This window comes from Herpailurus yagouaroundi, unplaced genomic scaffold (genome assembly GCF_014898765.1).
Source record: "Herpailurus yagouaroundi ecotype Mexico unplaced genomic scaffold, PumYag 184, whole genome shotgun sequence".
NCBI lineage: Eukaryota > Metazoa > Chordata > Mammalia > Carnivora > Felidae > Herpailurus > Herpailurus yagouaroundi.
Genome location: NW_024412415.1, coordinates 10,314,018 through 10,340,623, shown reverse-complemented (window position 1 = coordinate 10,340,623; position 26,606 = coordinate 10,314,018). Strand labels below are relative to the sequence as shown.

Genomic DNA, 26,606 nt, shown 5'->3' with positions numbered 1-26,606 from the left:
GTTAGCTGGTCTATAGCAGCACTGACCAATATGGTAAGCCAGTAGCTCTAGGTGTGAATATTGAAATCAATGAAATTTTAAAATGTAGTTCTTAGTTACATTTCAAATGTTCAGTAACTACCTGTGTTAGACAATGAAAATTATGGAACATTGCCAAGATTCCAGAAAATTCTATTGGACAGTGCTGATCTAGAAAATCTTTGGTTCCCTATCTCCTGGAAAAAAGACAGTTTAAAGGGGGCTCATTTATTGTCACTGTTCCAAATGTACAAAAAAAATTAGAAAATAACCCCCCAACTCAATCCCCCCCACCCCCACAACATTACCCCCAACACAAATAATTTTTCCCAAAACCACAAACATCAACTGGTCCTGGTATTTCCATAAACAGTGCAGCTAAGAAACAGTTTAGAGAAAATTTAACGGGATTCAGATTATATCCATTCTGTCCTCTCTGCCCTGAGAGTAATAATCCCACATGGGTCCCAGTCCTCCCCAATGGTTTTCCCATCTCTGGTGGAAGAGTCCTTTTACAAAGTGGCATGTTTGGCTGCTGCTTTAGAGATCCTCCTGTGCCTTCTTCTTCTTCTTGGCTTTTTCTTCTTGAATTATAGGGGGATTTGTTGCCTCTCGCTGTAGATAGCTAATAAAATCACTTAATTCACGGCCACCCTGAAAACAGAAAGATTACTCTGAAAATTTAACCTTTTAAAGAACCCTGGATTTTTTTTCCCCAATAGGAAGACTTTTGAGTTTATAAAAGCATGTTAGCAATCACATACAATGACTATGAAACTGAAGTTTCCAGTTAAGTAAAATTTAAAGAACTGAATATGTATGTGTATGTGTGTATCTGTGGGGAGATGAGACAACGCACTTACTTCGTATTTCTTTGGGTTTAGCTTCTTGTTGGCTGGAGAGAAGTAGATGGTAGGAAAACTGGGTGTAAAAAAAAAAAAGTGAACTCATTTTCAGATTCCAGGGTAAGTCCAACATATACTTCCCCAATAACTTTCTGGGAATAACTTCTCTTCATGATTTCTATTTCTGACCAGATACCAGTCTCTACCAGTGCTCACAAATCTGTGGCAGTCATGTGGACCCTTGCAGTAGAACTCTAAGCCAAAAAGGCATCTGGTTCCATGTTCAAGTGCAGTGAGGGATCCACTCCCTAAACTATGCCCAATAAATGGTTTGCAAGCTTACTTTTTCCTATCAATTGCCTAGACACTTTTATTAGCTTTTAATCTACTTACCCTCTGACTTCATATGGAGAAGGCACATCATTGGCTGTAGCATCCATCTTGGCTATGATAATATTTGGGTCTTTTCTGAGCTGTTAATAAAAAAGGTTAAACCTTTAAAGTTTCTGGTGACCAAGGGACACTTCGTCAAATCAACACTTAAAATAACCTCATTTTTAAACACCTGGATAAGTTCTGCTCCAGTAGGAAGTGTAGTGACACTTTACATAATATCTAGCTTTCCAAAGGCATCCCTTTTCTCTCTTGGTTTCTACATATTAAGACTCTGTTTATAGCTACCTTCAAAATTACGTGACTTCCGTAAGACATTACAAGGGAAACATAATGGATTCATACACGCCATTACCAAAATTCAGAAGCCTGGATACTTTTAACCACAATCTAGATTGAGTCTGAGGAGTGGAATATCAAAAACAGGTATCTGAGGCACTGCACAGGCTAGAGACACTAGCGGGTCAGCCAGGAGAAAATAAAGAGTAGACAGCTGAAAAAAAAAAAAATCTACCAGGACACAGGTACTGAATTAATTAGGGTAACTAGCCAATGCTGAATTATGTGTCAACTTTCCAACTCAAAATTTATCTTCAGAATATGGTTCAGACTTACCTTCTCTCCCAGTTCTTTATACTTAGGCTCCAGATTCTTACAGTGACCACACCAAGGAGCGTAAAATTCAATCAGCACATCTTTATTTTCATCATTCACTATTTCATCAAAATTCTCTGCTACCACTACCTGGAATACACCAAAGATTCTCTAGTTGGTAAGGCAAGATGAAGAATAAAAATTCACCACATGCTGTATTTGTTTCTGCATCTAAACCCTATCAAAATGTGCTGTGTTGTCCCTGAAAATATGTCATTGAAACCCAAATAGCATCTACAGACTATATTAAAGATGTTTCTGACCATTTTCCAGAAACAAACTCATTCCCAGGTCTGTCACCTGTCAAACTTTGTTCAGTAAGTCATAGGAAATAAGTGCTATCCAACCCTTCCTTAATCTCAAAGCAACAATCTCAAAACTATTCTTAGAGGTTAGCTTGCTCTACCCTGAAGAGTAACTTAGTTCTAATATAAATACTAACAAAAATTCTATGAAGCCGGCACCTGGGTGACTCAGTCGGTTAAGTGTCTGACTCTGGATATCAGCTCAGGTCATGATCTCATGGCCATGAGCCTGAGCCTCGCATTGGGCTCCATGCTCAGTGGAGCTTGGGATTCTCTCTCTCTTTCTCTCTCTGCCCCTTCCCCATTTGTGCACATTCTCTCTCAAAATAAATTCTATGAAGATTTTATACTCTTGCCCCTTGAGCATCATGAGCTCTGCCAATGCTTATTTTATGACTCAGGGAGAGGAGGACAAACAAAACCAAAAACATGACAGCCAACAAGGTCTTCACTTAGACGAAGCATTTTTGGAATATGAGAAACGAGAAGGGGCACCTGGATGGCTCAGTCAGTTAAGAAATGAGGAGAGTCAATTATATCTTAATAAAACTAAGATCGGGGGACAATGAGGAGAGGCAGCTGCTTAGAGCCTTGGTGAAGCTATGGGCACCTCACCTTTACTGGCCCGTCATTGCTCTCTGGGATAGGCTCAGACTTCAGGTATCTCTTCAGGTTGCCATCAAAATAATCTTGCAGGAATCTTTCAAGAGCCTTGCCATCACGTCTGCAATTGAAAGACAAGGGTCAGGTTTGTTAATCTTCTATTGAGAGGATTAAAAGCAATTTTTTAGTTTCATATTCTAGCTCCAGTTTCAAGGTTAGAAACTGGAAGTTAAAAACAGGAGGACCTTATCTCTCAATATGCAGATCTACTGACTGAACAAAAAACCTAACCACCTCCTATATTTGTAGCATATTCTTTATGAACCAGAAAGGTCAGAGATGGAAGAAAACACTGGTTTTCTGGAAAGTCACTTCTGCAGAAGAACCAGGTCAGGTCTTTTTTGCTCTGAAAAATACCACCTATTTACAGTATCTTGTTTTACTGATTTCCTCACAAGGAAGACTTTTCTCTCCAAGTCTCAGAAAGTGAAAAGTCCTAATTTTCTGGGGTTTTAAGATATTTCCATTCCCTGAGTTCACTTTAGGCCAGTAAGTATTCAAAGAAGAAAAGACATTTTACAGGGATGAGAGGGGGTTGCAATGGTTTGAAATTACATCAATCTCAAAGAGACCATTCAATGTTCTCGATGTACTATTTTTAATGGCAAAGTAGAAACAATCATGTAAGTATTCCAAGCTGCCATCCTTTTGCTAATTTTCAGAATTTATTAAGGATTGTGATCCTTAAAGTCCCTAAAATTAACTAAGAAAAATGACAATCATACGTCTTGGCTAGAAGACCTATCTTCACATTCTAACGTTCTTCTTTATAAATTCTCAGTAGCGTAAAAGGCTTTACATTTCTTTGCAGAATCCACCCCCAAACCCACATTAACTTGTAACTCACGAGAACTCCTCCTGCATGACAAACTTCTCTCCTTTTGCAGTTCTGATAGCAACAACAGGAATATCTCCAGCAGTGCTTTCCAAGCCAAAATCAGAAAGTTCATGGCTAAAGGTTTTGCGGCTAGCTACAGCAAAGCTGAGTTTGTTTCCAGCATCTAGGAATTTCTTTGCTACCATCATCACTCTGTGGGAAATAAGACATATTTACACCAAGATTTATACCATGGTGGTAAACCACTTCTGAAATCAAGAAGCTAGAAAACAAAGACTAAATTTTACAGTCCACCAGCCCTCTGGAATCAGTCTAAACTACATTCTTGGCCACTGACACAGAATCATGGTACACTGTTAGGTCTTACTGAATTTCACTGCCAAACTGGTGGTACCAAATAGTCCATTCCCAATGAATCTTGTTATACTGTAATATAACTAAAATATTGCAGGCATAACGACTGATCTGAAAAGAAAATTTATAAGGGTAAAATGCTCTAAGAATCTTGATGGGCAAATAGGCACAATATTTTATACAAATTCTAGATCACATTTGCATTTTTACTGGGAGGTTAGGAATCAACTATGTCACAGGCAAAGGAATACCTATGGAAGATATGCCCAACAGATTATGTAAATAGTTTATGTTATTTGTCCTTAACAGCTTCAAATGTGGTTTTCAGGAGCCAACTCCTCCCATTCTAACTGGCTGTGACATCAATACACTGTAAGAGGATATTTAGAAGAAAGTGTTTACATATTAGGCAAACTTGTTTATGAAAGGGAAAAATTATCCTTATTACCTGTTTCTCCAGTAGTTGGAACCTTTGGCATTCTTTTCATAGTCCACATCATAGTAAGCCACAAGTAAGTCCTTCCCCTGCATCAAATCTTTATTGTCTTCTGTCATGTGAGGGCAGATACCAAAACTGAAATAAATAATCCATTATCAAATCTAGCAGGTTCAGCTAGGTTATGGAATTATCACAAAGTAACTGATAGCACTTAGAAAAGCAAAAGAAAATTCAACATGAAGAAAAGTACAGAACAATATACCCTCTAAGAGTTCTAGGTTCCACACATTACTGCTTTAATATAAACTTCAACTATTATTGTTCAAGCCTTTGAATGAGGCTATTTAATCCAAAACGTGGGTCTGCTTAATAAGTGAGGTAAGCAAACTAAATTGAAGCCAAGAAATCCCAACCAAGGTACTCACATGTTTTCTTGGATAAATTTTTTAATCTTGCCACTGGTCATTTTCTGTTCTACATATGCCACACTCTTGTCCTCAAATTTGTTCATCAGATGTGAAGGACGGAACAAGGTGATACCCCTTAAAAAGAAGGTATTAGTAGGTAGGCAGCAGGAGAACAGTCTTCAATCTTTTATTTAAAGCTCAGACCATCTACTCTTGCTGCTTTTACTGTCACCATTTAAGCACATAAGGACTCTTTTCTGGGACCACAGACTTGGCAACATGACCACAGACTTGGCTAACCACCTTAATCTCAAGTGCAATAATTGGATATAGTTTAATAAACCTTGAGTTGGAAAGTTAGGAGACTGTGGTTCTAATTCTAGCCCCACCATGATCAATGGAATCCTTTTGGGCTTCAGTTTTTCCATCAATGCAAAAAGGGATTTAAGGGGGTTAGAGTAGAGGATTAATTTCCAAACCTTTAAAAATAGTAACAGAACCCAACTTACCCCCAAATTCCAAGATGCACAATAAAGCAGAGCTTGCTCTTACTGGAAGGTAACTTGCCCTGCTTTCCCACATAGAGAATTATTTCACTACAGAAAATACCTTTAAGATTCCTTCCAGCTGAAAAATTCCAAAGGTGGGTATACAATTATAAGTAATGTTTAGCTTGAGTTCATCCTGTCCTAGACTTCTCTATCCCAATAAACCAAGTTTTACCAATTTTTTTCTTGCTGGTACTATTTTGCCCCTCTACCTAAACCAGCTTTCCTCACTCCACTGAACACTTGAAACAAATTCCTCCTTTAATTTCTAAACTTGTTCAGCTAAAACTAAACCCCAATTTGGTCTGAGTCACAGGTTTATATCAAGTATCACCTTTCCCAGAAAATACCACTATTTTAACTACTAATCTCTCACCTCTAGGTTCACCATCATTCATTCCTCCTCTCCACGCTGCACATACACCCACACAGAATTTTATCACTTGTTTTTGGCTAGGTGTCAGCACCTTTATTAGAATTTTTTTTTTTTAATGTTTATTTTTGAGACAGAGAGAGAGAGAGAGAGAGAGAGAGAGAGACAGAGTGCAAGCAGGGTAGGGGCAGAGACAGGGAAACACAGAATCTGAAGCAGGCTCCAAGCTGTGAGCTGTCAGCACAGAGCCTGATGCGGGGCTCAAACTCAAGAACTGCAGGATCATGACCTGAGCCGAGGTTGAATGCTTAACCAACTGGGCCACCCATGTGCCCCAAGTACACACAAAAGAATTTTGATTTTATCTTTTAGACATTTCAGAGCCATTAAAGGCTTTGAGCTGGTGAGTAATGTGATTTTGTGTTTCAGAAGAAAAGTTGCTGGAACCCATGTGATGATGGTTTGAAGGGGGAGAAATGGCAAGGGAGTTAGAGTCTAAACTAAGTGTGATCTCTAAGAGACTAAATTAAGGCAGCATTAGGGTCATGGAGAAGAAGGAGAGAGTATTGAAAATATAAACAATAGGATTTAGTCCCTAGCCATGTGTGAAAAGAGGAAAATCTAGAGTGAGTCTAGGTTTTTAAAAACTTGGATGACTGGGTCAACCATAGTTATCATCGAGCTAGGAAAGATGAATAGTAACAAATTTAAATATGAAGGGAATGATGATGAGTTCCTTTTGGCACAGTGAGTGTGAAGTTTTTGAGACAACCATGTAGTGAAGATCCAGTAGACAATTGGATGATTGAGACTAGAATTCAGGAAAGGTTCTGAACTAGAGATAAACATTTATGGATCAAGCACATGTAAATAATTACTGAAACCATGAGACTAGAAGATATCACTCAGGGTGAGCATATAAAGAAGAAAGGTGTGCCAAGAGCTAGTGTTATTGATTTATATTTAACAAACTATGTAGTGTTTACTATGTGCCATTTCTATTTTGGGGGGAATAACTGCTCTGAAGTTTGTAACTACACTAAAAAAAAAAAACAAATCTTAGCCCTGTTCACATTTTTGTTTGCCCAGCATGTTTGTATTAGGTTCCCTTTTGTTATGTAGTTTCCCTGTGTGCTATAAAATGCCTGTGTTTTAATTAACATAAAGTCTGTGGTTAATACTGGAAGAGTGAGAGTGGGATATAAGGAATTAAAGGTGCTGACACCTAGGGGTGCCTGGGTGGCTTAGTTAGTTAAGTATCCGACTTTGGTTCAGGTCATGATCTTGTGGTTTGTGAGTTCGAGCCTTGTGTTGGGCTCTGTGCTGTCAGCTCACAGCTTGGGGCCTGCTTCAGATTCTGTGTCTCCCTCTCTCTCTGCCCCTCCCCCGCTTGCATTCTGCCTCTCTCAAAAATAAAAAATAAACAGTAAAAAAAGTTGTTTTTAATTCTTTTGTATGCATTTCCAAAGTCTTCTATAATTTGGTTTCTGATCTTTCACTATGACATCATTTATAAACGATACTCGAGCAGTACTACAGATCTCAACATTCCTAAATTATTTCATTACCTGGGGCCTTCACTCCTGCTGCTCTATCTGGTATAATTTTTTCTTTAAATCTAGAATAATTTTTATTCTAACTGCCAAAACTTATCTTTCAAAATATACCTCAAGAATTATGTCCTCTATGAAGTTTTTTCTTTTCCTGTTTTTAAAAGTTTATTTATTCATTCATTCATTCATTCATTCATTCATTTAGAGAGGGAGAAGGAGGGGTGAAAGGGAATGGGAAAGGACAGAGAGAGGGAGAGAGAGAATCCCAAGCAGTATCCACACTATCAGCGCAGAGCCCAACCCAGGGCTCAGTCTCACGAACTGTGAGATCATGACCTGAGCTGAAATCAAGAGCAAGATGCTTAACCAACTGAGCCACTCAGGTTCCCCACAAGTTTTTTCTGATACTACTCCCCACCATCAAAGAAAAAAAATCACTCCCTCTGTTCTTCCCACATGCCCTGAATATGTCTATAACACTTGACACTTGCCCACTTGACACTTACATTTTTTTACATATTCACTGTCTCCCTCTACTAGATGGACCTCAAAGGCAGCAATAGTTTCTAGCAGTTGGCTTAATGCCTAGCAAGTGTTCAGTAAATCTTTTGGGCCTAAAAATCACCAGTTCACACAATTAGTATTTGGTACAGAAATCTACAAAGATAGTCAACTCAGTCACTTACTCTCCATTATCATCATATTTGTTCACCAGAGACTCCACATTGGTGTGTGCAAATCGGTAGTTATCCCTCAAGTTGCTGGCTGCTTTTAGAAACTCAGAGTGAGCATCACTGAATAAATCCTTGAAAAAACCTGTACAAAAAGTGTCAAACACCAAGAAGAAACAGTATTGAAACATATTCAAACTTAAAAATTTTTTTTCATAACCTTAATTCTATTTACAAATAAGCCAAATGAGATAGACAAGAGGACTAGGCCTGCTTTGCCATGACTACCTAGGATATTTGACAAAATAACTTAAGAGAATTTTCCCCCTACCCTTTAAAAAATTTTTGGGGTCGCCTGGGTGGCTCAGTCGGTTAAGCGTCCGACTTCGGCCAGGTCACGATCTCGCGGTCCGGGAGTTCGAGCCCCGCGTCGGGCTCTGGGCTGATGGCTCAGAGCCTGGAGCCTGTTTCCGATTCTGTGTCTCCCTCTCTCTCTGCCCCTCGCCCGTTCATGCTCTGTCTCTCTCTGTCCCAAAAATAAACGTTGAAAAAAAAAAATTTTAATTTAAAAAATTTTTGTCCAAGGGAGTCAAGGGAGAGAATTTGTCAGAGTTCAGGTCTTATTATTATTATTTTTTAATGTTTATTTTTGAGAGAGACAGAGCACAAACAGAGGAGGGGCAGAGAGAGAGGGAGACAGAAGCCGAAGCAGGCTGCAGGCTCTGAGCTGTCAGCACAGAGCCCGATGTGGGGCTCGAACCCATGAACTGTGATATCATGACCTGAGCTGAAGTGAGATGCTCAACCGACTAAGCACCCAGGCACCCCAAAAAAACTACCTGTTTCTTAAATGTCTGCTTATAGTTAACGCTTTGAAAATATACAGAATCAGTAATATCTAGACGGTAAGAAGTAGCTTTTAATCAAATTTAAATTATAAACCATCTTCTACTGCCAGAAAGTTAAGTTTTATTATGATAAGACTGAGAGAAGCACAGTTATATGTTTAAATTCATTTTTTAAGTCAAATGTATTACACATTAATTTAAAACAAAACAAAGAACACTCCAGATGTAGAATGTGTTTAGTTCGTTGAAGTTGTTTTAAGGATAAAATGAGATACCACAACACCTGAGAAAGCAAAGGTTGCTGTATAAATATACACAGATCCTAGCAATTTAATCTCAAGAACTAAATCCCCTACTACTGTGAAAACAGGTTTATTATTTACTAGTGTCCTCCCACCTTAAAACATTATTTTCAATCTTAACTACTCTATTGAGTTTAAATCTCAGAATTTGAGATGTTATAGAAAAAGGTGTTTTCCTATTTTGGGTGTTTAATTGAAATTAAATCTTTATTTGTAAGAACACAAAGCCACTCAAATAAAACCAATTTTTTCCACATTATAGTGATGCTGACCTAAATCTATGAGGTGTTTTTTCAAGTGCCCTTGAGGTTTCCTAAACTGTTTTAACTTTGTCGTTTACTCAGATATTAGAGGGTTTTTGAAACCGAGTTGATGATTTTGTTGTATAATCAAATTATTTGCTACTTACCCACCACAGAAGCATCTTTATCACTAATGAACTTCTCAAATTCTTCCTCAGTCCTGAGAGGAACAGAAGCTGGTCCAGCCTGCTTCTTCAGGTGGCTGACAATTCCATCTTAAAAGATAAGATGAAAGATTATACCAACACAAATTTCTAATTTTTGAGAAGGCAATCATTCACATATTCAAAGTTCAAAAAGAGGGAGCCTGGCCAGACAGAGAAGCATGCGATTCTTGACCTCAGGGCTTGGGGCACCTGGGTCGCTCAGTCAGTTGAGTGTCCAACTTCAGCTCAGGTCATGATCTCACGGTTCATGAGTTTGAGCCCCACGTTGGGCTCACTGCTGTCAGTGCAAAGCCCACTTCGGATTCCCTGTTCCCCTGCCACCCGTGCTTGCACTCTCTCTCTCAAAATAAGTAAAACATTAAAAAAAAAAAATTAAAAAAATATTTTAATAAAAAGATAAAATCTTAAAAAAAAGTTCAAAAGGATACACAATGAAAAGTTTTCTTGTCTTTAGTTACCCAGTTTCCTCCCTATAAGATGTTTCAGTTTTTTGTCTATATATTATGCATAAATAAGCAATTACATATTTTTTCTTTCTTTTCTCCCCAAATGGCAGCATATGCATAGGCTCTTTTGTATTTTCTTGTCATTTAATATAACTTAAAGATAATTTATGCCAAAATACATAAAAAGCTAGCTACCTCAGGGGCGCCTGGGTGGCGCAGTCGGTTAAGCGTCCGACTTCAGCCAGGTCACGATCTCGCGGTCCGGGAGTTCGAGCCCCGCGTCGGGCTCTGGGCTGATGGCTCAGAGCCTGGAGCCTGTTTCCGATTCTGTGTCTCCCTCTCTCTCTGCCCCTCCCCTGTTCATGCTCTGTCTCTCTCTGTCCCAAAAATAAATAAACGTTGGAAAAAAAAAAAAAAAGCTAGCTACCTCAGTCTTTTTTATAGCTGTGTAGAGTTTCACTGCATGGATGTACTATAATTTATTTTACTAGACACAAATGATAGACATTTGTTTCCAGTTTCTTGCTGTTATAAATGATCCTGCAATAAACAACCTTGTATTAATGTCACTTTGCACATGATTGAATAGATCTGTAGGTTAAATTCCTAGAAGCAGATTCACTGGATCAAAGAGTACATGAATTTATAATGGTTAAACTACCCCCTCAAAGAGACTGTACGTATTTATAACCCCTACCCAGGATGTATTGGATGTATTAGTGTTTTATAACAGTAAATCTAACGTTGCCTTTGTCAATGTTATTCACTCTGCCTAGAACATTCTTTCCCCAGATATCCTCCTGGCTCCCTTTCTCATCTCCTTTAGGTCTCTACTCAAATGTCATCTTCTCAATGATGCTCTCCCTGATCATCCCATTGTAAACTAAAACCTATTCAACCTCCAACACTCCTAAACTCCTGTCCCTGGCTTTATATTTCTCTACAGCACCTTTTACCCATCTAATTAATACTCTGTCCTTATTATTTTCATCTCTCTCTCCCCACTACAAAGTAAATTCCAAATGCATAAGGATGCTTGTCTGTTTTGCTCAGTGATATATACCTAGCTCTAGGATAACTTAGCAGTTAAGTCTGAGAAACATCCACTTTGCAAATAAAGTAAGCAAATATCTCTTATTCTCAAGTAGCAGAGTCACTTGTAGCCTTACATTTTAAAGGCAGAAAATGCAAAAAAACAAAAACAAAACAAAAACCAAGCAGAAGATGCAGTGACTTGGCTAGCCTGTGTAAGAGTTTAACTATATATAGATGAAATTATCCCATGTATAGGATCCACCTACACCACACTTCCCTACTGAGGTGAAATGGGCTAGATAAGTTTAGAAAACACAAAAAAATCGTCTTATCCCTTAAGCCTAGTTGACAGAGCATTAATCTACTTTCTTCTGGGGTCCATTAAAACCATTCATAGGCTGGGGCGCCTGGGTGGCGCAGTCGGTTAAGCGTCCGACTTCAGCCAGGTCACGATCTCGTGGTCCATGAGTTCGAGCCCCACGTCGGGCTCTGGGCTGATGGCTCAGAGCCTGGAGCCTGTTTCTGATTCTGTGTCTCCCTCTCTCTCTGCCCCTCACCCGTTCATGCTCTGTCTCTCTCTGTCCCAAAAATAAATAAACGTTGGAAAAAAAAAACAAAAAAACAAAACAAAAAAACCATTCATAGGCTCACAATGCCCAGAGGCTAAACAGGCAGTGCTCCTCCTCCATAATATTCTACCTCTTGCACCTCCTTTCTCTTCTTCCCTTTTTTTTTCTAATTTTTTTCTTTTTTTTTTAAACATTTATTTATTTTTGAGACAGAGAGAGACAGAGCATGAGCAGGGGAGGGTCAGAGAGAGAGGGAGACACAGAATCTGAAACAGGCTCCAGGCTCTGAGCTGTCAGCACAGAGCCCAATGCAGGGCTCGAACTCACGGACCGCGAGATCATGACCTGAGCTGAAGTCGGCCGCTTAACTGACTGAGCCACCCAGGTGCCCCTTTTTTCTAATTTTTTTAATGTTTATTTATTTTCGAGAGAGACAGGGACAGAATGTGAGTGGGTTAGGGGCAGAGAGAGGGAGACACAGTATCCGAACCAGGCTCCAGGCTCTGAGCTGTCAGCACAGAGCCTGATGTGGGGATAGAACTCACGAACTGTGAGATCATGACCTGAGCCTAAGTCAGATGCTCAACCACTGAGCCACCCAGGCACCCCTCACCCCCTTTCTCTTCTAAGTACTCTCTTCTAAGTACTGAGACACTACACCGTTTAACCCTTTCAATACAAAATAGTCTGCATTTTTTCTAATGTTTTTTCCTTCTCTTTCCAGTCACGGACTTTTTTGACCCTTTTAAATGTTTTCCTCAACTCACATAGGAGGGGTTGCATCAAAAGATTAATTGAAATTGAATATATTTATTTAGCCTTCAAGAGGATCATTATTACTACATCATGATATAAATTATAAAGAACATTAACCTGGGGCTATGATGAGAAATGTTACTTTTCTCCTAAGAATTTAAAATTCTTTTGAAGGTAAAATGGGAGTACGGAGCAACCACATTAAGCAGGAGAGCAAAGAGCATAATTTGTAGAGGAGTACATGAACAAGTAATAAATTCTAAGTACCAAACATCTGACCTCCTAGTCAGATCCTGAGAAATTCTCAAATTTAAGAAATCTAGGTTATAGCCCAAATGAGAATAGCTGACCAGTGGCAGTCTAATTGGGTTCACTTATAACTTAGTTAGGACCTGTTCAAGTTCACAAAAACATTTCAATATTTCTAACTGCAAATTCCACCCTAAATTAAGTGAATAAAATCTGAAAGGTAGCATGGATTCTTTGTTAACACTTTTTACCTCAGGAAAAAAATTTTGTTTCCTTCTGTGCTTAGACATACCAAATTTTAAGTGTTAGCTAAATGACCTCAGTTGAGGGGCACCTGGGTGGCTCAGCTGGTTAAGCGTCCGACTTCGGCTCAGGTCATGATCTCACGGTCCGTGAGTTCGAGCCCTGTGTCAGGCTCTGTGCTGACAGCTCAGAGCCTGGAGCCTGCTTCAGATTCTGTGTCTCCCTCTCACTCTGACCCTCCCCCATTCATGCTCTGTCTGTCTCAAAAATAAATAAACATTAAAAAAAAAATTAAAAAAAAAAATGACCTCAGTTGAGCTGAAATATTTACTCATGCATTCAACAAAGAGTTACTGAGTATCTGCTAGATGTGAGAAAACTTAGGTGCTGAAGACAAAGTAGTAAATAAACAAAGGTCTCTGCTTTCCTAGAGCTTACAGTGTAAGTAAATCTCCAAGTAAGTCACCAAATAATAAATAAAATCTCCAAATAAACAATTAAAAATATAATAACTGGCACTATATAGAGAATTAAGAAGTTGATGTCTTAAGAAAATGACTGGGTGGCTACCTTAGGTCTGGTGGCCTGGGAAAGCCTCCGGGAGGTGAAATTCAAGCCAGGATCTCCATGACAAAAAGGAGCAAGCCATGCAAACATAGCAGAAGATCATTTTGGGTTGTGAACAAAACCAGCGCAAAGGTCCTAATAAGGTGAAACAATCTTGAGATGATAGGAGAGTTAGGCAGCAGCCATGTTATGTAGAGCTTTGTATATAAGTAACCATCACGCATACTGAAGAAATTCCATCTCCCTAAAATACCCAACTGAATCCCTTTTTTCTCTTAGCTTTCCATCATGAAAAGGTAACATTTGCATGTTTATTTGATAGACAAAGACAAAACTGTCCAAAATATTTTTTCATCATCAATTATAGGCCCTATACCAGACTTCAAGCTGTATTACAAAGTTACAATCATCAAGACAGTATGTTACTGACACAAGAACAGACACTCAGATCAATGGAACAGAACAGAGAACCCAGAAATGGACCCACAAACGTATGGCCAACTCATCTTTGACAAAGCAGGAAAGAATATCCAATGGAATAAAGACAGTCTCTTCAGCAAGTGGTGCTGGGAAAACTGGACAGCGACATGCAGAAAAATGAACGTGGACCACTGTCTTACAGCATACATAAAAATAAACTCAAAATGGATGAAAGACCTAAATGTAAGACAGGAAGCCATCAAAATCCTTGAAGAGAAAGCAGGCAAAAACCTCTTTAACCTTGGCCGCAGCAACTTCTTATTGAACAGGTCTCCGGAGGGAAACAAAAGCAAAAATGAACTAATGGGACCTCATCAAAATAAAAAGCTTCTGCACAGCAAAGGAAACAATCAGCAAAACTAAAAGGCAACTGACAAAATGGGAGAAGATATCTGCAAATGACCTATCAGATAAAGGGTTGGTATCCAAAATCTATAAAGAACTTAACCAAATTCAACACCCAAAAACCAAATAATCCAGTGAACAAATGAGCAAAAGACATGAATGGACACTTCTCCAAAGAAAACATCCAGATGGCCAACTGACACATGAAAAAATGCTCAACATCACTCATCATCAGGGAAATACAAATCAGAACCACAACGAGACACCACCTCACACCTGTCAGAATGGCTAACATTAACAACTCAGGCAACAACAGATGTTGACGAGGATGGGGAGAAAGGGGAACCCTTTTGCACTGCTGGTGGGAATGCAAACTGGTGCAGCCACTCTGGAAAACAGTATGGAGGTTCCTCAAAAAATTAAAAATAGAACTATCCTACGACCTGGCAATTGCACTACTAGGTATTTATCTGAAGAATACAGGTATGCTGTTTCAAAGGGACACATGCACCCTAATGTTTATAGCAGCACTATCAACAATAGCCAAAGTATGGAAAGAGCCCAAATGTCCATCGCCAGATGAATGGATAAAGAAGATGTGGTATACTGGGACGCCTGGGTGGCTCAGTTGGTTAAGTGTCCGACTTCGGCTCAGGTCATGATCTCACGGTTTGTGAGTTTGAGACCCGTGTCAGGCTCTGTGCTGACAGCTTGGAGCCTGAAGCCTGCTTCAGATTCTGTGTCTCCTTCTCTATCTGCCCCTCCCCAACTTGTTCTCTGTGTCTCTCAAAAAATAAATAAATGTTAAAAAAAAAATTTAAAAAAATAAAAAGACATGGTATATATATACAATGGAGTATTACTCGGTAATCAAAAAGAATGAAATCTTGCCATTTGGAACTACCTAAGAGAAATAAGTCAGAGAAAGACAAGTATCATATGACTTCATATGAGGACTTTAAGATATAGAACAGATAAACAGAAGGGAAGAGAAGCAAAAATAATATAAAAACAGGGAGGGAGACAAAACATAAGAGACTCTTAAATATGGAGAACAGAGTGTTATTGGAGGGGTTGTGGGAGTGGGGGATGGGCTGAACGGGTAAGGGGCATTAAGGAATCTACTCCTGAAATCAGTGTTGCACTATATGCTAACTTGGATGTAAATTTAAAAAATAAATTAAATAAAAATAAAAGAATATTGTAGGAACCATAAAAAAATAAAAAATAATAGGCTCTATAGGATCCAGTCCCTATTTGCCTTTCAAACTTCATTTGTCATCTATGCTAATTATACTCCAGCCACATGGTCTTTTCTGTCCCTTGAACACATCAAGCTCAGTTATACCTTAGGGCCTTTTTGTATACCTTAGAGTCTTCCCTCTGCTTGGAAGGCTCTGGCCCAGATCTCAAGGCTAGCTCATTCCTATCATTCATGTCTCAGCTCAAAAGTTACATCTGAGGGGCGCCTGGGTGGCACAGTCGGTTAAGCGTGTGGCTTCAGCCAGGTCACGATCTTGCGGTCCGTGAGTTCGAGCCCCGCGTCAGGCTCTGGGCTGATGGCTCGGAGCCTGGAGCCTGTTTCCGATTCTGTGTCTCCCTCTCTCTCTGCCCCTCCCCCATTCATGCTCTGTCTCTCTCTGTCCCCAAAATAAATAAAAACGAAGAAAAAAAAAATTAAAAAAAAAAAAAAAGTTACATCTGATAACTCTGATGATGTGGTACTCCCAAACCCAATCACTATCATATGGTTTTATTTTTCTCCTTTTTAAAAAAAAAATTAATGTTTTTTTCTAACGTTTATTTATTTTTGAGACCGAGAGAAACAGAGCATGAACGGGGGAGGATCAGAGAGAGAGAGGGAGACACAGAATCTGAAACAGGCTCCAGGCTCTGAGCTGTCAGCACAGAGCCTGACGTGGGGCTCATACTCATGAACTGCAAGATCATGACCTGAGGCGAAGTCGGATGCTTAACCAACTAAGGCACCCAGGCGCCCCAATGTTTTTTTTTAAATCTTTGATGGGGGGGAGGGGAAGCACAGGCACGTGTCAGTGGCGGATGGGCAGAGAGAGGGGAACAGAGGACCCAAAGCAGGATCTGTGTTGACAACAGAGAGCAGGATGTGGGGCTAGAATTCATGAATCATGATCATGACCTGAGCCAAAGTTGGACACTTAACCGACTGGGTCACCCAGGTGCCCCTAATTTTCCCCTTTAATGCTCTTATCACAAATTTATCTTATCCATATATATTGACATAATTTTTTCATTGTGATAAAATATACATAATAACATTTTAAATTCATTTTTTAAAAAAGAGAGTATGTGTGTGAGCAGGGGAGGGGCAGGAGAGGGAGATAATCTCTGCACTGAGCATGGAGCCCGACGTGGGGCTCAATACCAGGAACCTGGGCTCATGACCTGAACCAAAATCAAGAGTCAGATGCTTAACCAACTGTGCCACTCAGGTGCCCCATCTTAACCATTTTTAAGTGTACAGTTCTGTGGCATTAAGTACATTCACATCGTTGTACAACCACTCTTCAGTACTCTTGTTATCTTGCAAAAGTAAAACTCTACTCATTAAAAAAAAACAAAAAACCTCTACATTTTCTTCACCCCACAGTCCTTGAGAACTATTCTATTTTCTGTCCCTACGAATTTTACTATACTAGGAACTTCATATAAGCTGGCATGTCATGGTATTTGTCTTTCTATGATTGGTTTATCTCACCGAGCATGTCTTCAAGGTTCATCCCTGTTACAGCACATGTCAGAACTTCATTTTCTGAGGCTGAATGATATTCCACTGTATTATATATGCTTATTATATAATGCTTTATATTATACATGCTTTGTATATAATTATTAATAATATACCACATTTTTTAGGTTGAGTCATCCAGTGATGCCACACTTGGGTTGCTTCCACCTTTTTGCTATCATGAATAATACAGCTCTAAACACAGGTGCACATATGTACCTTAAAGACCCTGCTCTTAATTCTTTTGGGTATATATCCAGAAGTAGAATTGTTAGATCACACAGTAATTCTATTTTTTTCAGGAATTTTCATATTGTTTTCCATAGCAGCTATAGCATTTTATATTCATACTAACAGTACGCAATGGTTCCAATATCTTTGCATCTTCATTGACACTTGTTATTTTCTCTGTGTGTGTGTGTTTTTTTTTTTTTTTTTTTTTTAAATGTTTTATTTATTTTTGAGACAGAGAGAGACAGAGCGTGAACAGGGAGGGGCAGAGAGAGAGGGAGACACAATCCGAAGCAGGCTCCAGGCTCTGAGCTGTCAGCACAGAGCCCAACGCAGGGCTCGAACTCACGAACCGTGAGATCATGACCTGAGCCGAAGTCGGACGCTTAACCTACTGAGCCACCCAGGCGCCCCTCTGTGTGTGTGTTTTTGATAGTAGCCATCCTAACGGATGTGAAGTAGTTATCTCTATATATTTTTAAACTTGTTTGTTGCCCTTTTCTCTTCATTTCCCAGAATGTAAGCACCATTAGAGTAGGAACCTTGTCTGTTTTGTTTATCAACAAATACAGAGCACCTACTATACCTAGAATATCTGGCACGGAGGATGTATTCAAAAAATATGTCAAATGAGAAACTGCATAGTAGACCTCCTAACTCAAGTTCAAGTATTTTCTTTTTTTTTTAATGTTTATTTTTGAGAGAGAGAGAGAGAGCAAGAGAGAGAGAGAGACAGTGTGTGAGTGGGGGAGGGGTAGAGAGAGATGGAGACAGAATCCGAAGCAGGCTCCAAGCTTCGAGCTGTCAGCACAGAGTCCAACGTGGGACTCGAATTCACGAACTGTGAGATCATGACTGAGCTGGAGTCAGACACTTAACTGACTGAGCTACCCAGGCGCCCCCAAGTTCAAGTATTGCCTATATTACTTACATAATGTTCATTTAGAGAAGTCTTTTTTAGATACCAAACTGACCTCTTAGGGGGATTTTTTAAGACTGAAAGTTATGTTATATAGAAAAATATCATGTTCCCACTACAAAAAACAGAGCACTTAACAAATTCAGTTTCCAGAATGTAATCCAAAATTCTTACCGGCAGTCCTGGGCCCATCATAAGCACCAGCTTCTTCACCATCTCTAAATATCTTCAGGGTTGGATATCCACTGACTCCATACTTATTACAGGTGTTCGTGTTAGCAGTACAATCAACCTAAAGATTAAAATACATGAACCATCTGTTATCCAGATGCCTGTTGCAGGCTCCTCCTATATTCCCCCAATACTAAGACTGGTCAAATCATAAAAGGATCAAGCAATTCTTCGCACACATGCCACGGAGTATTAGATTTTAAGGGCAGACTGGTGCTGGGCTAGCTGGATCAGAACCACGTAAAGAATTCACTAAAATTTAGATTGCTGGACTTCCTACAAAATGCACAAATGACTATTTAAAATCTGACTTCGAAGTCTCTATTGTTTATAGCAGTGGTCTCAGCCTTTTTTCTGCCTTAGAGGGAGCGCCTGTCAGCTGAGCATCCGACTTCAGCTCAAGTCATGATCTTGTGATTCAGGATTTCAAGCACCACATCAGGCTCACTGCTGTCAGTGCAAAGCCTGCTTCAGATCTTCTGTCCCACTCTCTCTGCCCCTCCCCTGACTGCACTGTCTCAAAAATAGGTAATCATTAAAAAAAAAAAAAAAATACATGCGGGATAAATCACTTAAATTACTAATAGCATCTTACTTTGATAATGATGATTATCAAGGGGATGTATGGATGTACCCTTTGGGGGGGTGGAGTATAATTTAATTTGGCAAATCATCTAGAGTTTTAGCAAAGGTGTCAATACTTAATATGCTAGTTTGAATATGGGCTGACCTATAACAAGACAGATCTAGTGAGGCCTATTAAGAAGAAGGAAAACAACTCCTATCTATTTAACCACTTACTCTAAAGTAGGTTATGCATTAGGCACTTTGCATATGTTATTTCATTTACTCTTCACAATACCTGAGGTATGGTCCCAATAACATAAACTGAGGTTTAAAAGTAATGTGTCCATAGTAACACAGGCTATAGCCACACAAGACAGGAATTAAATCATGACTCAACTTTTTTCCCCCTATGGCAAATCGCCATAGAAACATCAGGATCAAAAGCAATTTCCAAAAACAGTTGTATATATGCATGAACTATTTATTTGAGACTGGCCAAGATGTGAGCTTTTACAGTGGAGCAACTATGGGTTTGCTGTAATAATGGCCAAACTCTAGAAGCATTATTTTGATTGCAAAAGCAAATACCGAGTTTATAGCTGACCAGTTAGTTACATACTTACAGCACCTTATCATTTTCCTATTCCAGTCACTGTGAATATCATAAGGTAGTTTAGGGAACTCATTTATTTAATAATTTTTCTGGGGGCACCTGGGTGGCTCAGTCGGTTGAGTCCGACTTCGGCTCAGGTCATGATCTCGCAGTCTGTGAGTTCGAGCCCCGCGTCGGGCTCTGTGCTGACAGCTCAGAGCCTGGAGCCTGTTTCAGATTCTGTGTCTCCCTCTCTCTCTGCCCCTCCCCCCACTCATGCCCTGTCTCTCTCTCTCTCTGTCAAAAATAAATAAACATTAAAAAAATTAAAAAAAAAAAAATAATAATTTTTCTGTAACCTTGACTACTATATTTTACTTTCTATATTTGCCCCTTAAGTTTTATTTACCATATACTTTACTTCTTATGCCAGTAATTCCCTTAGTTTCACTACTTTTAATCTTTTAAAACCAAAATTAATACAATAGTTGTGTATTTGCCCAGAAACTAGTGTTCTCTCTTCTTAGCACCTAAGAGTAAAGAAGATGAATGTTAATTTTATAAACTATTATTTAAAATAATTAATTTTCTTTAATGAAGAATCTGTCTATACTCACCTTTGCTAATGGGACTATTCCTTTTAATCTGGTTGCTGCAGCTTCATACTCAGGGGCAAGCCTCTTGCAGTGTCCACACCTATATAAATATAACAAAAAAACAAAACAAAAACCCAAATTCTTAGTTTAATCCTTCAAGATTGTCAACATTTCTCCAAGAAAAATCTCAAACTATAATACTACTTTTGAACTAGTAGCTGCTTCCAAAAGCGAAAATATCACCTGAACAACATTCATTACTGATAGAGTAACCAGAGTTCTCACAAGGTAAAGGTACAATCCCTAACCTGAGTTTGACTCTGTAGGACTGGCTCAGTTCAGAGCAGCCATCTATTTTCTTCTCAATTAAAAGTATAACTGAGAGGCACCTGGGTGGCTCAGTCAGTTAAGTATCCGACTCTTTATTCTGGCTTAGGTCATGATCCCAGGGTCATGGGATTGAGCCATGCATTGGGCTCCACACTGAGCACGGAGCCTGCTTGCCTGCTTAACATTCTCTCTCTCCGTCTGCCCCTCTCCCCTGCTCATGTGTGCTCTCTCTTTAAAAAAAAAAGAAAAAAAAAAAAAAAAAAAGAGAGCCCTGAAAACTACAGTCAGAGTTACAACCCACATTAAAGAGGGAAAGAAAGGGCTCAAGCCTTTCAAAGTAATTAATGAAGATAAAATGATGGGCAAGACATGAGCAATTCCATCCCTGGTAGTATTTCCCAAAGGAAGGTACATTTTTTTCCCCCTTGGGAAATCAGCACAGTGGTTCTTAAAAATAGAGTGATTGAAAACTTGTATATAAGGTTTCAAGTATGGTATTAACTCTTTAAGAATCACCATCAAGTACTTTTTCTCCATTCCTTCAACAGGAATCCCTTTGTCCAGAAACCCAGTTTGAGGGGGTAGCAGAATGAGGCCCAAAAGGCACTCATTTACTATAAATAGATACTTCAGCAGCTGTTGGGGAGCCTCTTTTTCTTATCAACCAAGTTTCAACACAGCATTAGAATGACATACTTAAGATGCCAAGTCCCATTTTTACAGCTACACAATTCATCTGACTGTAAGAACTGATGAGGATAAAGCACTGTCAGAATATTTTCTCAGAGGGCCATCAAAAACACCTGCTCCTATGCCTGGGAAGTCCTAACAGTCCCTCGGGCACACTGTATATGCAACAGGGGGAGAGGGAGACATTTCTCCTCAGGGTGTAGCTAGTACCAACTATAAATCATCTCTTCAAAACCCAGTGGGCTGCACAGGCCCTTTGAGAAGGTACAGTAGTTCTGTAACCTCCCCATAGAGAGCAAAAACAGAATTAGAAAACAGAAGGAAACGTGGAAAACACTTAACCTGATAGATTTCAGAGCCAATACTCTCAAAATTTATTTTATTAATTAATGGATAAATAACTTGGAAGCATTTTACCCCTAAAACTTGTTTAAAACATCTGACTTTGGCTCAGGTCATGAGCTCATGGTTCATGGGTTCAAGCCCTGCATTGGGCTCTGTACTGCCAGTGCTTGGGATTCTCTCTCTCCTTCTCTCGCTCTTAAAAATAAATAAACTTAAAAGAAAAAAAAGACTGTAATATTAGATGTTGCTTAGTGTCACATATTTACTAAAAGTATGATAAATGATAAACACCAAAGTTAGGATAGGGGAGTACATAAGATGGGGAAGGGATGTACCAGAGGCTTTGACTATACTGGCTTTAATTTTTAGACTGGGTGGTGAATAAATGGTATTCCCTATATTTCATGGATGCATATTTTACTGTATCTGAAATTGGCATGTGCCCTGCAATCACTGTCATAATTTCAATGGTAGCATTTCCTTCTTTGTGAGACATAAAGATTCCTCTCACAATCAGTGGCATCTTAGATGTGTCTGAAATATGGTATTACTCATTACATTTTCTGTATTCCTTTTATTTACTAAAAAAAATTTTTTTTAACATTTATTCATTTTTAGAGAGACAGAGCATGAGCGGGAAAGGGGCAGAGAGAGGGAGACACAGAATCCAAAGCAAGCTCCAGGCTCTGAGCTGTCAGCACAGAGCCCAACACAGGGCTCGAACTCACGAACTTTGAAATCATGACCTGAGCTGAAGTCGGATGGTCAACCTACTGAGCTACCCAGGCGCTCCTCTGTATTCCTTTTATATTGCGTAATTCACGTACCTGGACTGTAATGAAAATACACAAATTCTAACTAATCTAATAAAATAAACAATTTATCTGAGAAATTCAGGCTTTTGGGAACATAGTAAGAGTTCCAAGATGGGAAAAAAAATTGTTAAAGGGAGCAAGAACTGGATCTGGGCCTTTAAGATCCTTTAAGATTTAATGCTTCAGCTAGGACCTGTCCTGGGGTATTTTAGATAAGGGGAATAGTAGAGCAAAGGTAAAACTACTAGTGAAAATGATACATTTAGAGAACTGCAAGGGTTTTTTTTGTTGTTGTTAAGAGATAATGTGTTATTTGTATTAAGAATACATCAGTCAGCAATATATAGAAAGAAAGGGGGAAAGTACAGATAAGAATAAAAGCCACCTAGAAGATAATATATTTCACATGACAGACACTGAAACTTGGACCAGAGTGACAGCAATGAGAATATAAAAGAAGAGAGATTTCTGTTGAATATGCAATTATCAAGAAGGCTGAGGCAACAGATTTAGGAATAGTTTCACCTCAACCATCTGAAAACATTTGAAGAGAAAAAATAGCATGAAATAATTAGACCAGACCAGTGGGTCTCAACACACAAACTCACGAACACAGATGCATATAAAAAATATCCACGGGGGGTGCATTAGAAAAATTGTATGCTTGGGCCCCACCCTGGGACTCAACTGAATGATTCCTCCAGCAATCTGGGAGGAAACCAGGGGTATGGGGAGGTATGTAAGTGGCAAGGCTGCAACTGAAACCCACTGCCCTTAGTATTGGCTGCATCCATAAGGTCATCAAATGCCCCCAAGGAAGGACCTGTTTAACGAATTCCAAAGAGAATGGAGGAGACTGCCTTCTTCAAATTCACGAGGAATGGAATTCAGGTGGAGTTTGAAGGTGAACATCAAGATTAACCACTACTTCTTTCACCCAACCCTGGACAGTATTAAAACACAAACAATTCCGGGGCGCCTGGGTGGCGCAGTCGGTTAAGCGTCCGACTTCAGCCAGGTCACGATCTCGCGGTCCGTGAGTTCGAGCCCCGCGTCAGGCTCTGGGCAGATGGCTCGGAGCCTGGAGCCTGTTTCCGATTCTGTGTCTCCCTCTCTCTCTGCCCCTCCCCCGTTCATGCTCTGTCTCTCTCTGTCCCAAAAATAAATAAAAACGTTGGAAAAAAAAAAAAAACAAACCACAAACAATTCCATCACCTTCAGGGATGGTATCTAGCAGTTAATAATAAATCCCCACATATATTCACTCAGCAATCATTACTTCATTTGATAAAGGTCTCTGACAGAAAAACTGATGTAGTCCTTTCCCTATCTGGAAGGGGTGATATTAGGTGTATTATTAGGTCCCAAGAGAAAGGCAGGAGCAACCAGTTAGTTGTTCAAGGAAAAAGTAACTTTTGAGCTAAATCTTTTTGAAAAGACCAATTTGGGGTGGGCAGGTATACCAGGAATTCCAAATAAAGGAATCGGCATGTACAAAAAAATATTCCATTTTATGCTATCCATATGGGCTTTTTCTGTATGTACTCCAGAAATGCTGTATATCAAATATCATTGAATGCTACCGTCCTAGATGGCAAGGCACAAATCTACAACATAAGTAGATGTTGAGGACTTAAAACTTAATGCTGATCAGTAAGTTTTCAGAAATCATCAATAAATTTTCAGATATTATCACATTTAAATAGTGCTATTTATTTCCCCAGAGAAATCTGGATATTCCCATTCTTAAAAACTACAGACAATTAACTCCATAATGGAAATATCAGTCTATAAACTCAACCGCAAAGAAATCTTTCACTTTCACTACAAAATGAAAGTGCAAAAAATACCCAAAAACAAAGGAGATGAAAAACTTGCTCAAAATAGGTCAATTTAGTTTCAATAAGGATTCTTTAACTGTTCCTATCTAACTTGTGAGCTAGCTCTCTTGATCTGTACACAGGAATACAGCAGTCAGAAAATATTTCCAGCTGAAGTATTAATAAATAAAAAGTTGAATGTGAAGAAATAAGGACATGATCAACACGAGACTTCCTTGATTCCAAATTAGTCATTCAGAAAACTGATCCTTCCTGCCAGCATTGTGGAGGATGACCTTACCTTCTAGACCAATTAAAAGCAAACACCACAGCAGAGATCCACCCAATTTGGGGGATAGTTTAGTGCATGACAGGATATGCAGTTTTTAGGGAAGCAGATACAACAATTTAAATTAGGAAAGAATACCTTCAATCAAAAAAAAAAAACAAAAAAACCCAAAATCTGCTTTAAACTAATAGTCTCATAGCCCACTATTCTGCAGTAATTCACTCTATGTTGACCCCTGTAGTCACAGAAGCACCACCCAGTTCTGATTACAACCCCATCCTGTCACTCTAAGTACAGTTACACCCCTTCAAAGTTAACCGCATGGTTAATTGATTGTGAAGAGCTGTTTCTAAGGGAGAATGTGACTTCTGGAGATGTATAAAGAGCACATATGATTTGTAATCAGTACTACCAGTTAACCACAAGGATGTCCTGGACACAAAATCTGTTGCCTCTAACACATCTTTCTGGTTCAGGTGGTCTTCATTACAGGACTTTAACCTCAGCAGGTCAGCCGAGTCCTTGCTGAGTGAAGAACCAGTCAGAAGTTACACACCAACTTTGTTTTACTGACACTTTTGAATACAATTCGTTTTTAACTAATGGTATTGTGGCAGGAGGAGATAAAAAATCAAGTACTGTAATTAGTATGGATACATTGAGCCATCCCAAGTTTTAAATTAATCATGGCTCTCTGTGGGAAAGATCTGGGAGTTTAAAAACAAACGAAAACATTCCGGTCTACTTGGCCAGAAATCCTATTTGCTGTCTCTCCCTACCCCCAACTTTTTGAGTTAGTTGTATCCTAAGGAATTTACACCCTTGTTCAGTTATATCACCCTCAAGTGGACTATTTCTCCCCACAGTGGTTACTTTCTCACTGGAGTCTTTCACGGCATTTTTCAGAAATTCTAATTAAAATTAACACTTCAGACAGATTCTGATGAAATGATTCTTTTTACCTACTTTTTTTTTGGATGGGATTCTGCTGGTGCTGAGATGTGATCAGCTTAATGAAGAAAGTGTGCACCATGCGATGGGACAAAATAACTGCCTGCCTCAAGAAAGCACTTATGACCATTCTGCAGCCACTGAGTGACCTTGGCTAGAAACCAATGGCTGCGGGGCGTGGGGCAAGAAGAAAGGAAGTGCTCTGGGGGCCCAGGGCCTCTGCACTTGGTGAAACGTTCGCTTCCAGCATAAGGCCTTGGGATGCCTCATTTGTAGGACGCAGAGCATTAACACTGACTCACCCAGAAACTGTAAAGATACCAATCTAAGCGGGGTAGGAGGTGTTAAACCTGCAAGTAGGAAGTGCCGCAAGAGCACGGAGGTAAGGATGTGGCCCTGCGTGAATGGGGCCTTCGGGTTTCCTTCCCGGATCTTGCTCCTAGGCGATCAGCACCGACTTCTCTCTCGGCAAGGCAGCGCGGCCCCCCGGGGGTGGGAAATTTGCCGGCTTCAGCGAGGCCTGCTGGAATGGTGGGAGGGCGCCGGCGCTGCGTAGGCCCAACCGTTCCCGCGCCTTCGCCCCCGGCCCAGCCCGGCTCTCCCTCCCATCCACGCCCTGGCTTAGTGGCCTCACCAAGGGGCGAAGAACTCGACGAGCATGAGGCCCGCAGAACCCGTGTCCGAGATGCGACTCTCGAAGTTGTCGTCAGTGAGTTCCAGCACGTCGGAGGCGGCGGCGAGACGGGCCGTGGCGAATAGCAGCGCCACGCCCGGGAACAGGGCTCGGCAGCGAGGGCGCATGGCGACGAGGTGAGGTTGGGGGCGGCCGGGAGGGTCGGGGCTCGGCGGGGACTGCAAAGGCCGGCCGCGACCACGCACCTTCTGCTTGCGCTCGTGCGTCTGGCCCAGGCGGACCTGCAGCCGGAGGTCCCAACCCCCCAGCCCGGCTCGGGCCGCAGTGTGGCAGCCTCCGATTGGCTGCGTGGCGCCTGCGTCGGGCGGGCGGGACCAGCTGGTAACCGCCGAGTGGCCGGAGCGCGGGGCGGGGCTGAGGCGGCGGGTTCCCGGGCTGACCGGGCTGGCCGGGGGCCTG

At 40.2% G+C, this 26,606-nt stretch overlaps 1 protein-coding gene across 1 annotated transcript; it reads right to left on the bottom strand.

Moving 5' to 3' along the window:
- Positions 1 to 362: 362 nt before the first annotated feature.
- On the bottom strand, positions 363 to 26,454 carry PDIA3 (protein disulfide isomerase family A member 3). Its single transcript, XM_040492522.1, has 13 exons — positions 26,148 to 26,454; positions 20,295 to 20,373; positions 18,462 to 18,579; positions 9,621 to 9,728; positions 8,077 to 8,206; positions 4,935 to 5,051; positions 4,519 to 4,644; positions 3,726 to 3,908; positions 2,831 to 2,939; positions 1,872 to 2,000; positions 1,257 to 1,336; positions 882 to 939; positions 363 to 672 (listed from the first exon to the last, which is right to left on the bottom strand). Exons 1-13 carry the CDS (start codon positions 26,312 to 26,314, stop codon positions 559 to 561), a joined length of 1,518 nt encoding a protein of 505 aa, XP_040348456.1. The 5' UTR covers positions 26,315 to 26,454; the 3' UTR covers positions 363 to 558.
- Positions 26,455 to 26,606: the final 152 nt, after the last annotated feature.